Raw genomic sequence first — 15539 nt, 5'->3', positions numbered from 1 at the left:
AGGAAATCTTTGGAGCCCAAACTTTATCTATTGCTGACCTTATGACCAAAATAGAGTTCAGAGGCTTTTCTCACAAGTTGTGATGGCTTCCGCTGTGATTTTAATACCACTTCCCTGAAAAAAAAAGCTATCAGGCTTATTTTGGCAAGAACGCAACATATTTCACGTATGCTGATGTATGTACATGCACACACGATCAACCTATAATATTTGAAAACTGAGGGTGATGAGAATTTTAAGCACATTATCTAAATTTTTGAACATATTTCTTACGAGAATCTGTCGAAATTATTTCAGGGAGGTAACTGATACTGACTAGTGTTATCAAAAAATGGTGATGTTATTAATAAAAGCAAAAGTCATTATTTGGAAATTTGAACAGCAGAATTATAAATTTGCTGAAAAAAAATATGAAATTCTTAATATGCATTATAGTTTAGTACCAAACTAAATTATCAAATTAGTGATTTTGAAATCAGTTTTACTTGCCTTTTTACTATTTGGTGATTCATCTCTTGGTCGTGCTGATGTTTGGAACTTTGAATCATTTTCTTCTGTTTCTTCCTTAAACAGTTCTCCCTCTTCAGTTCCTTCTCCGCATCCACTTTCAACTTTACTTTCATCCATTAATTCTTCTTCCACCTCTTCAGCACTTTCCTTTTCTACCTCTCCATTTGGTAGAGCTGTTTCTTCCACTTCTTTAACTTCCATTTCTGCATCTTGTAATTTATGCGTTTCCTGTGTATCACTCTCAGTATTACTCACTTCCTCAGATTTTACTTCCTCATTTTCAGGCTTTTCGAGCAAAGTTGGATTCTAGTGTAAAATAAACATACATTAGTGATCATTGTAACCAAACCTATTTTTAACGATAACATAGTTAGTTCACAGATGTATTCATTCATACAAGTTCTAATGGATTATAAAATATTTATTTCATAAATCTATGAAATAAATATTTGTACTATATATAAACAGTATGCTGCAAACACTATATATATATATATATATTTTTTTTTTTTTTTGAAAACTCACAAGAAAAGAATGCTCTGAAACATCAAGCTAACTATTAGAAAAGCAGGCTTTGACAATTACACTACTCTGCATTTAAAAAAAAGAAAATCACCGATGTTCTCTCAGAAAAGGGTCTTTCCGAATCATTTATTAATGCTGATTTCATAACTAACTTCTGTTTATTTCCATAACATTAGGTTTCTTCAAAAATAATGAAAGAAAATTTGATTTTTCACAAATTTTTATTAATTTCGGCAGAATTTGTGCACTGAAATTATAACGAAATGCTAATTTTACCAGACTTTTATTAAACAGGGCAGTGTGGTAAAAAGCACACTAAACACTCACCTCTCATTTTAAAAACTGATCTACGACATGCCAAATTTTTGTTTCTTTGTTGTTATTGCAGATCCTACATAACGGTCCCACTTCAACATTCAGCAATAGTCACCCATCATGGTGACATTCCACCTCCCCTGATAGCATTAGTAGAGGCATATGATGCAAGGAAGCAAGCTTATGCAGCATCAGCCAAAAAAAAAAAAAAAAAACACACTTCCATTTCACCCCTCCGTTCGTTCGAAATACCTGTCCAGCTGAGCCTTAAATTTATTTAGGCTATCAACTTCCACAACAAGGGATGGAAGTCTGTTCCACCAACCAACTACCCGCTGGCTAAAGGCAAATATCCGCACATCTATCCTACATCTGTCTTTCCTCAATTTGAATTTATGCCCTCTCAGGTGATTATTCTGAGCAAGAGGAAAAATCCCATTGGCATTGAGTATGCTCAAACTATTCAAGGCTTTATACACCTCTATCAGATCACCTCACCGGTGCCTAGTTTCTAGACACCGTAATTTGCAAAACTTAAGCCTTTCTTCGTAAGAGAAACCCTTTGTTCCATTTACTAATCTTGTTGCCCTTCTCTGTACTCGTTCCAGCAGCTCTACATCCTTCTTGAAATGAGGCCTCCAGACCTGTATACAGTACTCAAGGTGTGGCCTGACCATTGCCTTATACAAGGGAATAATCACCTCCTGATCCCTGCTAGAAAAATTCCTGTATATCACTGACAAGACACCATGAGCCACTCTTGCAGCCCATCTGCACTGTTCAGAGAACTTCATATCTGCCTGCACAACCACCCCAGGTCCCCAGTGTAGTACCACAGAGTTGATACGTTGCTCTGGGGATGCTGTTTTCCATATGTAGTACTTTACATTTGTCAATGTTAAACTTCATTTGCCACCTCTCAGCCCATCTGCTCAACCTTTCCAGATCCCGTTGCAGCAGCATAGCGTCAGTAGTGTCCTTAACAACCCTGCCAACCTTTGTATTGTCTGCAAACTTGGACATTAAGCTTGATATACTATCATCAATATCATTTATAAATACAGAAAATAGCAATGGACCCAACACTGAACCCTGAGGGACTCCACTAATAACATTAGTCCACGATGAGCAGTGTCCATTGATTACCACTCTCTGTCTTCTCCCCCTCAACCATCCCTTTATCCATAGCAGCAATTTGCCTCCAATGCCACACTGCTCCAATTTGTGCAGCAGTCTTCCATGTGCAACAGTATCAAAAGCCTTTCTAAGATCCAAGTATATAATAACAAAGTTATTGTTATGATGCAGTCACAAAATAACTGCATCCAGTTATTTTGTGACTGCATCATAGCATCCAATCAAATTGGGCAGGCAAGACTTTCCCTTAACAAAACCATGCTGTGTCCGAGCTATAACTGAAGTCTTGTCTAGATGATCCTGCAGTACTTCTTTAACCAGTGCCTCCAATAATTTTCCCGGAACAGAAGTTAAACTCACAGGTCTATAATTATGAAAATTTATTTTGTTTCTCAGAGCAAACTAATATCCAGAGCACGTAGGCCTTTTTTACTAGGTCTATAATTACTTGTGTCAGCCTTTGATCCTCCTTTGTGAATTGGGGTCACATTTGCACATCTCTAGTCTATGGGTACCTCCCCTGAGTCCAAGGAAGCTCAAGTAAGGGTTTGCTTATTTCCTTTGCTGCCTCCTTTAATATAACTGGATAGATCCCATCCACCCCAGGTGCCTTTCTTGTGTTTATCTTCAACAATTAATTTCTCCTCCACTTCACTCTCAGTTATTACAAGATTATCTAGCTTACTGCCAGAGTTGAATTCCCCTCTGGCATTCCCTTCGCTGAATAACTCCTCATGTGTGAATGTCGATGCAAAATATTCATTTAGTTTGCAGCTACCTGAGCAGGATCATCAACAGTTGAACCATCGATATCAAGTGGACCAATCTGATTCATCCCCTTCCTTCTAGAGTTTACATAAGTAAAGAACTCTTTGCTGTTTTTCTTTGCATCCTTTGCTAAAGATTTCTCATAATCTGCCTTCGCCCGCCTAACCTCCTTTGTAACTTCGTTACAGATCAACTTATATCTATCATAGGTTTCTGTGTCACATTAATTTGTATGTATCCCATGCATTTTTCTTCTCTGCCATGTCTCATTAGTTCATCTGACATCCATTTAGGCCTAAACCTTGAACAATATTTCTTAGTTGGCATGTAAAGCCTAGTAGCTTCCAAGATAAGTTCTTTGAATGCTTCCTATTTTGAATTTGCTGTTGGTAACATCATCATCAGTTGGTCCCACTGTGTAGAATTTAATTACTGTCTCAGACCATCGTAGTTGCCTTTACAAAAGCAAAAACCCTTCCCTTTACCCCTGATGGTAGTTACCTCTTTGAGTAAATCCCACTTCAGCACACTGTGATCACTGCCACCTAGTGGTTCTTTATCTGCAGATTCTTAATGCATGAAGAATCACTACTGATAATCAGATCAAGAGTATTACTCCCTCTAGTTGCCTCCCGAACATGCTGATGTAGAAAACAATCATCCAATAAATCCACAAAAGCCTTGCTAGTGTGTGAGTGACCAACCCACAAATTCCAGTCAATATCTGGGAAATTAAAATCCCCCATTATAAGACTCTCTGATTTACTGGCCCACTCTATTTCCCTGTACAGTTTCTTATTATACTCATCAGAGTCATTAGGCCTATAGCACCCTCCTACTCTCAATTTTGATCTCCCAATGCTTATGTTACACAAACTGACTCGACACTGCACTGTCTAGCGATGTCAACTGGCTTCACTTCCTTGGATTTTATGTGTTTCTTAACTAATAGCATAACCCCTCCTCCCTTCCTATCCTGTCTATCCTTTCTGCACACATTGTACTCCCCAAATTCCAGTTCTGCATTCCTTATATCTGTGTGACACCACGTCTCTGATATCCCAACAATATCCGCCTTTGATGCTTTGAGCAATACCTCAAATTCATCAAATTTATTTACCAAGCTCCTAGCATTGGTGTACACGCAAGTATACATGCACCTGTTCCTATTGTTAGCTACCCTAACACATCCCATGTGTTTACTTGTAAAGCAATGACTCCCAGCAGTCTCTGAAATATCCTGCATCTTGTTTTCCAGGCTTCTGCTCATTCCAATAGAAGCAGTGCAAGAATCACTTTCACCTCTGCCAGTGGCTACTGTTAATCTATTAGTCCTTGTATCTCCCCAAGCTAGCAGGTTTTCGACCCACCTAACACTGCCTCTATAGCAACAGCAAATATTTTTGCACCCTTTCTATTTAAGTGTATCCCATCCCTGTAGAAGCAGTCTCTCCTGTTAACAAGTACAGACCAGGCTGAAAAAAATTCTCCCCCTTGAGTCTTGCACAGTCTTTCCAGGGCCAAATTACAGACACTTTCAAATTCAACCCTAATTCACGGCTTTTTTTCAACAGTGACCTGTACTTATCTCATCTCCATGTCTTTAATGTCCTGGTGAAACTTCTCACCCTCTTCTTCACTAACACTTCCCAGATTTTCTGGGTGATAGTCAATGCAAGAGCATAAAAAATATACACTGACACTCATGTTGCAGCCCAGCTTCAAGAAGCTGGGCTGCAACATGCTTTTTGAAGTTTACCAACATATTTACAACTATATTCTTGTAGTCTAGATCCTTGTTGTTCACTAAGAAATTCCCAACAATGAACTTCAAAGCCAATCCATGTCTATTTTTCTCTTTTATTCATAATTCCTTCAAAATCTCAGTCCCTGATCAGTTTGAAAATTTGAAGTCCAACAGAAATTTAGTACAAAGGTAGTTGAAGCACAGACCTTTATGAGGTAAAGCTTTCACAAACTATTTGATGTGCAAGGATGAAAGGAGGACACTTTTGGGGTCTACCAGTGGCTTATGAACTATGTTCTTTGACCCAGGCAACAAATTGGCCCTCTTTGGCCAGACCTTGACACTCTAGTGCTTACTCATTACCTGACTGTCCTACTCACCCAAAAAAGCAAAGCATTTTTGTGTAGCCAGATTGCTGTCTAAGTAACAGCAATCACTATAAAGTGCATTACAGCAGGCCCCCGTTATAATGCGGTTCGCTTTACGCTGATTTGCTATAAAGCTGTTCTTATATTATAACCCATATCTGACTATAACGCTCTTTTACAGATTGCATTTTTGGCATATTTAATGAAATCGTTTCATTTGATGGAGTTGATAGCTTGAAAATGAATAGCAAAACAGCATTAAAATGTTTCCCACGCCGACTTGAGAAATTTTCCCATGCTCAGTGAAATTTTCTCGCACGCTAATTTAATTGCAGTACAGTGACTTGTTATGTAGTTCCAAGATCAACATTTTAAAAAATGATCAAGTATATTGCTTGTAATATTTGTGTTATATGCATTTATCCGAAGTCTAGTCATCGCTCAGTACAGTATTAGACATCGTGCGTAACGGACAGTTTACCTGAACATTGTATCGTAATTAATGGCCGATAAGAATGAAAAAGCAAGAATGTCTGGGTGCAGTACGAAGACTATAAATGTAAGAAAAAGACTGAATTTGAAAATTAAATTAGATGTTTTGAAGCGAATCGATTCCAGTCAATGACAAGCGGATGTGTGCCATAATTTAGGACTTGCAAGTTTAACTGTAAGAACAATTATAAAAAAATAAAGAATTAATTTTAGCAGCAGGAAAGATAGCTGTTCCACTGCAAGCAACTAGGGCTAGGCCGGCTATTAGGATTGAAATGGAAAGACGTTAACTTATTTTATTGAAGATAATATTCAATGCAGAATTCAGTTAAGTTAAATATTATAAAAAAAAAAAAAAAAAAAGAAGAGAGAGATTAAAAAAAAACTGTGGAACCATTTAAAACTGGTAAGGGCTGGTTGAACAGATTTAAAATCTAGGGAGAAGCCGCAAGTGCAGATCAAGGAGCCGAAACTTTCAAAAAAGAACTTGTTAAAATTATTGAAGAGGGATATTGTGTGTTATACTTCTCAACAAGTTTCACATTGAAAGAAGAAAAAAACATGCCAGGTTTCAAAGCGGCGAAGGATCGGGTGAATTTATTGTTGGGTGGTAACGCTGCAGGGATTTAAAATTAATACCCTTTTTAGTTTATTTAAAAGAGGGCCAAAGTTCAACCCAAAATCGACACATTTTTCATGATTAAATTTATCAATTAAATCAAATCAATTAAATTCATGATTTTAATTGGAATTTTAAGTTTAATTTTGATATGTAAGTAGTTTCCACATAATTATATACGTATGTAATGCAGAATATTTTATATGTACAAATATTTGAATATTAAATATTTTGACCGACATTTGTGCATCTTTTCACTACCGTTTATTATTGATTAGGAAATATCCTATGGCACCGACCACAACTTACAAATACATATGTTACCTTATGGGAATGCAGCACTTGCTTAGCGCGGATTCACTTAGCGCTCTGTTTTTCCGGAACAAATTATCAGCGTTAAGCGGAGGTCACCTGTATAGCCAAAGTAGCTTATGTGCCATCAAACCCCCATAACAACAACAACACTATAAAGTCACCACAGACCAACCAACTATGTTCTTCATACTTAATATTTGTCAGCAACTACGAGTTCTCATATGTTTCTTTCAAAAGCACAGCGTGAGCTACTGGAATTGACCCATATTTATTTCCATTGTGGAGCAAACACACCTTTGAGATTCCTCTTTGATGAGTCAATAAAAAGTCTCCACTGTTTAGGATTGTAACTAATTCCTAAATAGTTCATTAAATCATTTATATTACTACAAAAACCATAGAATCATCCTCAGAAAATTAGGGGACTAGTTCTTGTTCTCTGTGTTTGTACTATGAGAATAACGTCCCATGTGCTAGAAGATTTTTTGACTTTTTGAGTCTAGAACCAAGGAGTTCTACAGATTAATTTGGTAAATTTAAATCTCTTACCAGATCATTGAGGTCATGCCATGAAAAGAGTTGAAGGCTGGACTCAATGTCTCCAGGCACATAGACTTCAGTTTCATTTTCAGAAGCTTTCAGCACTCTCTGCTGCTACATTCTCCAATAGAATGTGGAGAGCATGGAATCGGTAGGTTATCTCCATGTGGGACTGATCTAATGGCAGGTGGAATATTAGGATACATAAAACACAATGCCCTTCTTACTGTTTGCATTGTATCCCTTTACCTTAACTAAGCAAAAGTAACAGTCATCACAGTGGTTTGTAGGCTCCCACCAAATCATGGGAATTCCAAGTGTCATAGCCTTCTTTTTACCATTTACCAATAATTTCAATGGGAAAGAGGTTCAGCAAACTTTATGTGGAGCTCACTGTTTATCTTGTTCACCAAGTTTCACTGCAAAATAAGCATACTACACAATTTTTTAAAAATATTCAGTAATATCTTGTCTTTGTTTGAGGACTACATAACTTCCATAAATATAACAAAGTTTGGATTTCAAACACTTGCGTGAAGACATTTTAGTCACTTTTCAGCACAAGTTTGACCTAATAACCTCAAAAATAAACTGAGCTCACACTGATAAACACTGCTGCAATGAGTCCTCAAGGTCAAGAAACAAATGACTGAAGGCAATGTTGCCAACATGTGAAGATTCAGTTTACAAATTCACAGCATTTACTTCTAACTTAATACATTCAATAATACAACTCATGATATCAACTTAAAGGTTTTGTGAATAAACAGTATACATGATAGAAAAAATGGATAACATTTCTGAAATTAGCATAAAACAGCTATTATTTACAAACATCGAAAACAAGGCAGAGTGGTGTTACCATTAGCCTATGGTGCAAGAAAGCTCAGACTTGTCCTGCATCAGTCAAAAAATAATAATAATAAAAAAATAAAATAAACTACTTATGTGATTTCCTCCTCATACAGGTAACTATTCAACAAACCTCTGAATTTTCCAAAGCTGTCAGCTTCAACCACCTGTGAAGGCAACTTGCTATAGTAATTAACAACCCAATGGCTAAGAGAAAATTTTCTATAATGCAATCTAATCCCCCAATTTGAATTTATGGCCCTAGTTGTGGAATCATTTAAAACAACTGAAATTTCTCCTTAATTCATTTTACTTTTTCTTCTCAGAACCTTTTGTACCTCAATTAAGTTTCCTCTAAGATGCCTAGTTATCGAGTTCTGTAGCCCACATATTTGAAGTCTTTCCTCATATGGAAGCTCTTTCGCCGATCTCATGGCATTTTAAAATTGCCTTGTACAGTGGGATTATGATCTCCCTAACTCTACAAGCAAATGCTGAATAAATTATTGACAGGGCACCATGGGCATTCCATGTCACTTGTCTGTACTATACCAAGAACCTCAATGTCAACCTGTATGGCATTACCCAAATAATACCCAAATCCCTTTCTTGTTTTTAATACAACCCATCAAGTACATGCTACAAGCATACATATGAGTATACCCATCAAGTATAATTTCATATTTTAGAGCTGCCATTCCCCAACTTTGCTTTTTTATATACAGTAGGCCCTTGATTTAACAGACTAACTGGGGGAAGGGGTGTATGCTATTACCGAAAGTCCGTTAAATCGAATGTATTTTAAAAACATATATTAATAACCAGCTTACAACGTACAGTATGTATTAAAATGTTATTATAACGTATAAGTATGAATAAAATATTATTATAATGTATATTATATTAATTTATATACGCCACTAAAATATCTGTTAAAAATATAAAAATAAATTTACGACAGGAACCAAACTTTATTTTAATTAAACACTTCAAAAACTATACAATGTAACTAATGGAGTGTTTCCACCACTTTTTAAAATTTTTTTTCTTCTTAAAGCTCACACAAAGTTGTTTTCAAGCTTTGGTTGCCTTATTACCGTAGATCAGATCGAAATTCTCTAAAATGTTCATAATAAGGAAGCACATCAGGATCTGATTTAATGATGATTTAATATAATGTATGATGTCATCCATATGTTGTCTTTTTAGGATGAGGATGAGGTGCAACTGATTCTTTGTCATCATCATCATCCTCTTGTTCTCCAAGAAGAACAATTTCTGCAATCTCTCCCTCAGAAAAAATTTGATAGCACGGATCACCATCATCATTTTCGAGCTACTGTTCCACATCATTCTCTGTTGCATTTTTGTTGCCGGCCCTCAGAAGAGTGCCTCGAAAATTAGACACCTCAACTCCCTAAAAGTCCACTTCAGTTTCTACGTCGCACAATTTCAAGCATTGGCCACGGCAGTAATCTTTATATCTTTCCATGCAGCTGCTAAGTTGAAAATAGCATATCTGATGTTATATGCATGTAAATTTTGCAGTGTCCTGGTGCCTCTCGTATCTTCTTCTGAGTCTTCTGTTTCTTCCAAAACAACCATCACCTCTCCCATAAACTTCTTATACAACCTCTTACATGCAACGTTTACACCCCGATCCATCAGCTGTATCAGTGAAGTAGTGTTAGGAGGCAGAAAACCACATTCAATTCTCCCATCCCTGCTAACTAAACCTCTCAGCATTAGGACGAGCAGGTGCATTATCTAGTAGTAAAACAGCCTTTATTTCATTAGAAGGAATTTTCAGCACATCTGTATGATAGCATCACACATCAGACAGATGTGCTGTTTGATGTGTGATGCTTTCAGATATAAAAAGAGATTCTTAATTTTTCCTTTAGGACAGAAATTTTTGTCTGTTAAATCCGAAGTCCATTAAATCAAGGGCCTACTGTATTAAAATATAGCTCCACTTCTCTAGCCATCTCTGAAGCCTAGCTAAGTTGCCCAGAAAAACTGCTGCTTGCTGGTGCATTTCCTTAACTTTCATGTGTTTCCTTAATGTTTCGGTAACTACTCTCTCTTTCAATCTTCAGATTGTATGCAAATTTTGATCATGCCTGGTATCCCTTTGCTGATGTTTTAAAGGGAAAAAAAAAAAAAAAAAACTGGTCCCAATACTCCTGGGAATCTCATTCTTACAATAGCACAAAATAACAGATAACCATTTGCCTCCTGCCCTACAGCCACTTTGTGATGCAGCTTATACAGCAATCTCTCATGCAGGAATTGCAATTTAGCAAAGCAAAGTATTTTTTTTGCTAAAATCCAAATAAACAATGCTGAAATTATTTACCAGATCTAGTTCAAGGATAACAGCCAAAACAGCTAACTACGTTGGTTTAACATAATTTTGGCTTTACAAAAAAAGAGCAGTTTTTTTTTTTCAGAATTACATTTCTAAATCACTGACATCATGATTTTCCCTACCACTGAAATCAGACTAACTAGTCAGTAGTTACCCACTTCACTCTTAGAACTGCCTTTATGTGTTAGAGATACTCTGGAGGCAGCAAAGAAAGTAAGCAAACCCTTAGCCATAATTATGAGAGCATCCTTGGACTCAGGGGAAGTTCCCACAGACTGGAGATGTGCAAATGTATCTCCAATTCACAAAGGGGGATCAAAGGTGACACGAGTAATTACCGACCAGTTAGTTCAACTTCTGTTCTGGGGAAAATAATTGAGTCACTGGTTAAAGATGCATTGCAAGATCATCTAGACAAGACTGCAGTAATAATTCAGACAGAGCATGGGTTTGTTAAGGGAAAGTCTTGTCTGACAAATTTGATTGGATACTATGATGTGGTTACAGAGGAACTGGATGCAAAAAATTTTGATATCATATACTTGGATTTCAGGAAAGCTTTTGACATTGTTGCATATGGAAGACTACTTTACAAATTGGAGAAGACAGATAGTGGTAATCAATGGATGCTGCTCTTCGTGGACTAGTGGAGTCCTCCAGGGTGTTGTGCTCACTGTTGTTTTGTATATTTATCAATGATACTAATGAAGGTATATCAGGCTTAATGTCGAAGTTTGCAGATGATACAAAGGTCGTTGTTATTTGGTTTTTAGGAGCATTAGCAACTAAGGCCGTGTTGCTCTGGGGATATGAGGTGGTCATTCCATGACCTTTCCGCATCCTCTGTATTTGGTGGTCATGGGCTCGAACCCCGGTCTAATGAAGAAGTGTGTGTTACGCACTGCCACTCCTGCCCACCTGGCTATGGAGGCGCCAATACAAAGGTCAGCAGGGTTGTTAATGACAGTAATGGCAGTGTGGTACTGCAACAGAATCTAGAAAATTTGGGCAGATGGGTAGAAGTAACTCCAGAGAAACGTAACAACTATGTGGTACAACATTTAGTGGTAGAAAATGAAAAATATCTGGGAGTAATTGTGCAGTCAGATATGAAGTTTTCTGAGCAATGAAGACAGGCTGCCAGAGCAGGTCATGGGGTATTGTCAATGATAATACAAGAATTTTGCTAGTAGGGTTAAGGTGATTATCCCTTTGTATAAGGCAATGGTCACGCCACACCTTGAGTACTGTATACAGGTCTGGAGGCCTCATTTTAGGAAGGATGTAGAGTTGCTTGAGTGTGTACAGAGAAGGGCAACAAGATTGGCGAGGGGAAAGAAGGGGTCCTCTTACCAAGAAAGGCTTAATTTCTGCAAATTGCAGCGGCTGGAAACTAGGCACCTGTAAGGTGATCCGACTGAGGTGTATAAGATATTGAATGGGTTGAGCACACTGAATTCTGATGGGATTCTTCCACTTGCTCAGATTATGAACCCGAGGAGGGAAAAATTCAAATTGAGGAAAAATTCAAATTGAGGATTGTAGAATAGATGTGCAGAAATTTGCCTTTAGCCAGTGGGTGGTTAATTGCTGAAACAAACTTCAATCTGTCGTTATGGAAGTTAAATGCTTAAATAAATTCAGGGAGAACTGGACAAACTTTGAGAGGGAATGGATGCATGAAATTGTTTCTTTTTGGCTGATGCTACATAATACGCTTGCTTTCTTGCATAAACATGCCTCCATTACTACTACTACTTATCCAATCCAGAGAAATCTCTTGAGCTGAATGATGTCCTCATCATTAATCTTAGTGATTCAATACATTCTCTTACCATCTCCCTCAAAATTACTAGGTACGTGGCATCAACTCTAGGAGCTTCATATTTAGGCTTAAAGTTTTTCTAATAAACAATCTTCAGTAATTTAAAATTGTTAATTTCACACTTCTCAGCTTCACTCATGCAGTTTTTCTTTACCATGAATCTTCTATCTGTAAATATCAATGTGAAGTACCTGTTAAATTCATCTGCAAGATCAGCTGGGTTAGGTTTTCATGTATGTGAATACGTTCTTTATATTCACATATATGAAAATCTCTTATCCCTGATTTTTAGCCAGAAATTTCTCATAATCAGCATGTGCCAGCCTAACCTTTTCTGTGGTACTGTTGCAGATTAACATGTGGCTCTTATATGCTTTAGTAGTTTTTGCCAATCTTTAACTTTCCTGTGCTATCTTTTTCTGCTCTATTAAACTGGCTAGCTCATTATTCACCTATCTCAGCATCCTCCTATGCACTCTGTGCATAGCAGGGTATTGAGATAGTGCTATATTTTCAGTGGTATATATTTCCATCATGGCTTCTGCAACTGTTTCCCTAAAATACCCCTCCAAAACACAAATTTTAAATCAGCTTATGTTAAATACAGCATACCTGTTTGGGCCCGCTGAGATCTTCTTTCATTCCTGTTACAGTGTGATATACAGCCTAAAGATATATGAATATTAATCAATCATCCTGAAAACACATTCACAAATTATATGTATTAAATGAAAATTTATAGGGAAAAGATATTAACTTTTTTAAAAAATTTAATTACACATACTAATTTAAGTGCTATTAAAGAATGGTGCAATTCTTAAATTTCATTAAAACATTTCAATTCTATAATAGACTTACACAGTAGGCACCATGTCTCACATTTATATATACAGGTAGTTCCCGACTTTACGAGTTAATTCATTCCTAGTGCGCGCTCATAAAGCGGGAATTTATTTCCCCTAGACATAATGTTAAAAACAGGGGTTATGTTCTCAACAATGAAATTAGTTAGCTAATTAGTTTATGTTTAAACAATGATTGATTTATCCAAAGAAATGAAAATATAGCCTATAAAATCAAGTAAATTATAATTTAAAGAAATTATTTATGACTTAACAAATGTTAAAGAATGTTTATTCTTCATCGTCGACTAAATGCATACTCGTTGATCACTCACTGTTGGGTCGGCACTCATTGTTGGTTTGTCACACAAGGAGTGGTCTTCTTCAGAAATCTTTTTCACAAATGCAATAACATAGAGTCTACTACCCATTTATAATTGCTTGCACTAACAGAAAAACCCAATAAACCGAAAAGTGCAAATTGTTTTTATTGTTTTATGGTCATGACTTCCAGAAATGTGCTTTAGAAATATCACAAAGCCATTCAAAATTGGTTCTTATAACAAAACATATGATAACGATGAAAGTGTAGTGCATTTAATGATTTCAATTGTAAATAACTAATATAATTTACATTATAAAATGACCTTTTAGAAAGATAAATAGCTTAGTTATACAACAAAAATTTCAACTTCCGAGGTCTTGGAACAAATAACTAAAGAACAATGCGTTATTGGGTTCACATTACGATATTTTCACGATACGATGGTCTCTCTGGAATGGATTAATGTAAAGCGGAGTGCACTATATTGTATAGCTACGTGCGTGGTTTGAAATGTGGGATTTATGAATGTTCAACATTCATTTTTTGCAATTAATCTTCATATTTTGGATTTTGTTGATACTTGATGGGAAAAAAACTGCCTGTACTTTGATTTTGAAAAGTTGGCATAAAAAAATATTTGAGCTATGTTTTTAACAGCACACACAAATTGCAACTAACTAACAAGATACGCGCAAGTGAGATTGCAACTAACACAATTCGCGGGGAGTAACAAGTTTACGAAGCTTAAAAAATAAATAAATAAAAAAATAAATTTTCTGAATGCATATTCAGAATTTAAATTATATAGTCTAAATATTAGAGATATCACAAAAATATAGTGCAATAACAGTGACTATGATCAGACACAAACATGCAAATTTTCAGAGTATTAACTCTAACACATATCTATATAAATAAAAGTGAGTGAGCTCCAAAGCCACAATACAGAATGATTAGGCAGATATAAATTCTTCAAAGAAACGTTAAAATATAATGGAAAATTAAAATATAACAATCAGTATAACATGATATGTCAATGATTTCTAAATGTGAATGTATCAAGTAAAAAAAAAAAATAAATAAATAAATTCTGTGTGATAAATTTTATTAATACACTAGAAGAAAACATATATTACGTCCTCCACCATGATTAATCCTACTGCTGGCATGCCAAATTCAAATCCATCAGCAGGCACAAGTGAATTTTATACACTAATTAGGTTTTTTTTTGGGGGAGGGGGGAAATGCAGGTAATAGTTTAAAATTGAAAACTTCAAAATTTTATTCATAATTCTTCTGACATAATATTGGATGATAAACAAAATCTCGGGTAGTAAAGTGGGAGAGGAGGGTATGAAGACAACCTAAACTCTGGAAAATTAACACAGCATTCGTTTTTGACGAATGCTGTGTCAAAGAATGTTTTTTTACAGCTATACTTTTCTAATTAAAAAATAATTAACAGTGCAGACTGGAAGTGAATATCACACTACAGGGATACTAAAATTCACATTGATGTAATTCAAAATTTTATTTAAATATTTAAGTTTTTCCATTTTGATGTACAGGATATACCAGGGTAGAAGCTAATGGGTTCAGCTACTGAACTATAAGATGGCCATGCTTCCAAATCCACTAGCCAATCATTGAACAAACTAAAAGCTCTGGAATGATTTGGGCACCATTTGAATGATGTCCCCCAGACCGTTCATTCAAATTCATAACCAATTAATGCATGTCATCAGGAAATTCACAAAAAAAAAAAAAAAAAAAAAAAACACCCATACTTTAAACCTGGTTGAGGGCAACTAGCTATAGTTGACCAACCAACTTATGCAAATCAAAGGTCAAAATGGGGTCACACCACTTAACAAATTCAAAGTAATCTAATCTATAAATTCTCTTTATAAAAGAAGAAATGAAATAAATTGAACTGAAACACTTACATAAATAGTTAAACTAACCAAATCTTTTAGCAGTGAACACAA

General features: G+C 35.9%; 1 protein-coding gene across 1 annotated transcript in view; it reads right to left on the bottom strand.

The window, feature by feature from the left end:
* Window positions 1-15539, bottom strand: part of RIOK1 (RIO kinase 1) — a 133774-nt gene that overhangs the window by 13747 nt on the left and 104488 nt on the right. Inside the window, exons 14-15 of the mRNA XM_090389101.1 lie at window positions 12997-13050; window positions 490-816 (exon numbers count right to left, since the gene is read on the bottom strand). Coding sequence (XP_090245227.1) covers window positions 490-816; window positions 12997-13050 — 381 coding nt within the window. The remainder of the gene's footprint in view (window positions 1-489; window positions 817-12996; window positions 13051-15539) is intronic.

The sequence above is a fragment of the Mastigoproctus giganteus genome, chromosome 14, assembly GCF_048544385.1.
Source record: "Mastigoproctus giganteus isolate SK-2022 chromosome 14, ASM4854438v1, whole genome shotgun sequence".
Taxonomy (NCBI): Eukaryota; Metazoa; Arthropoda; class Arachnida; order Uropygi; family Thelyphonidae; genus Mastigoproctus; species Mastigoproctus giganteus.
Note: the sequence above shows the minus strand (reverse complement) of the source record. Positions and strands in the feature narration are given on the sequence as shown.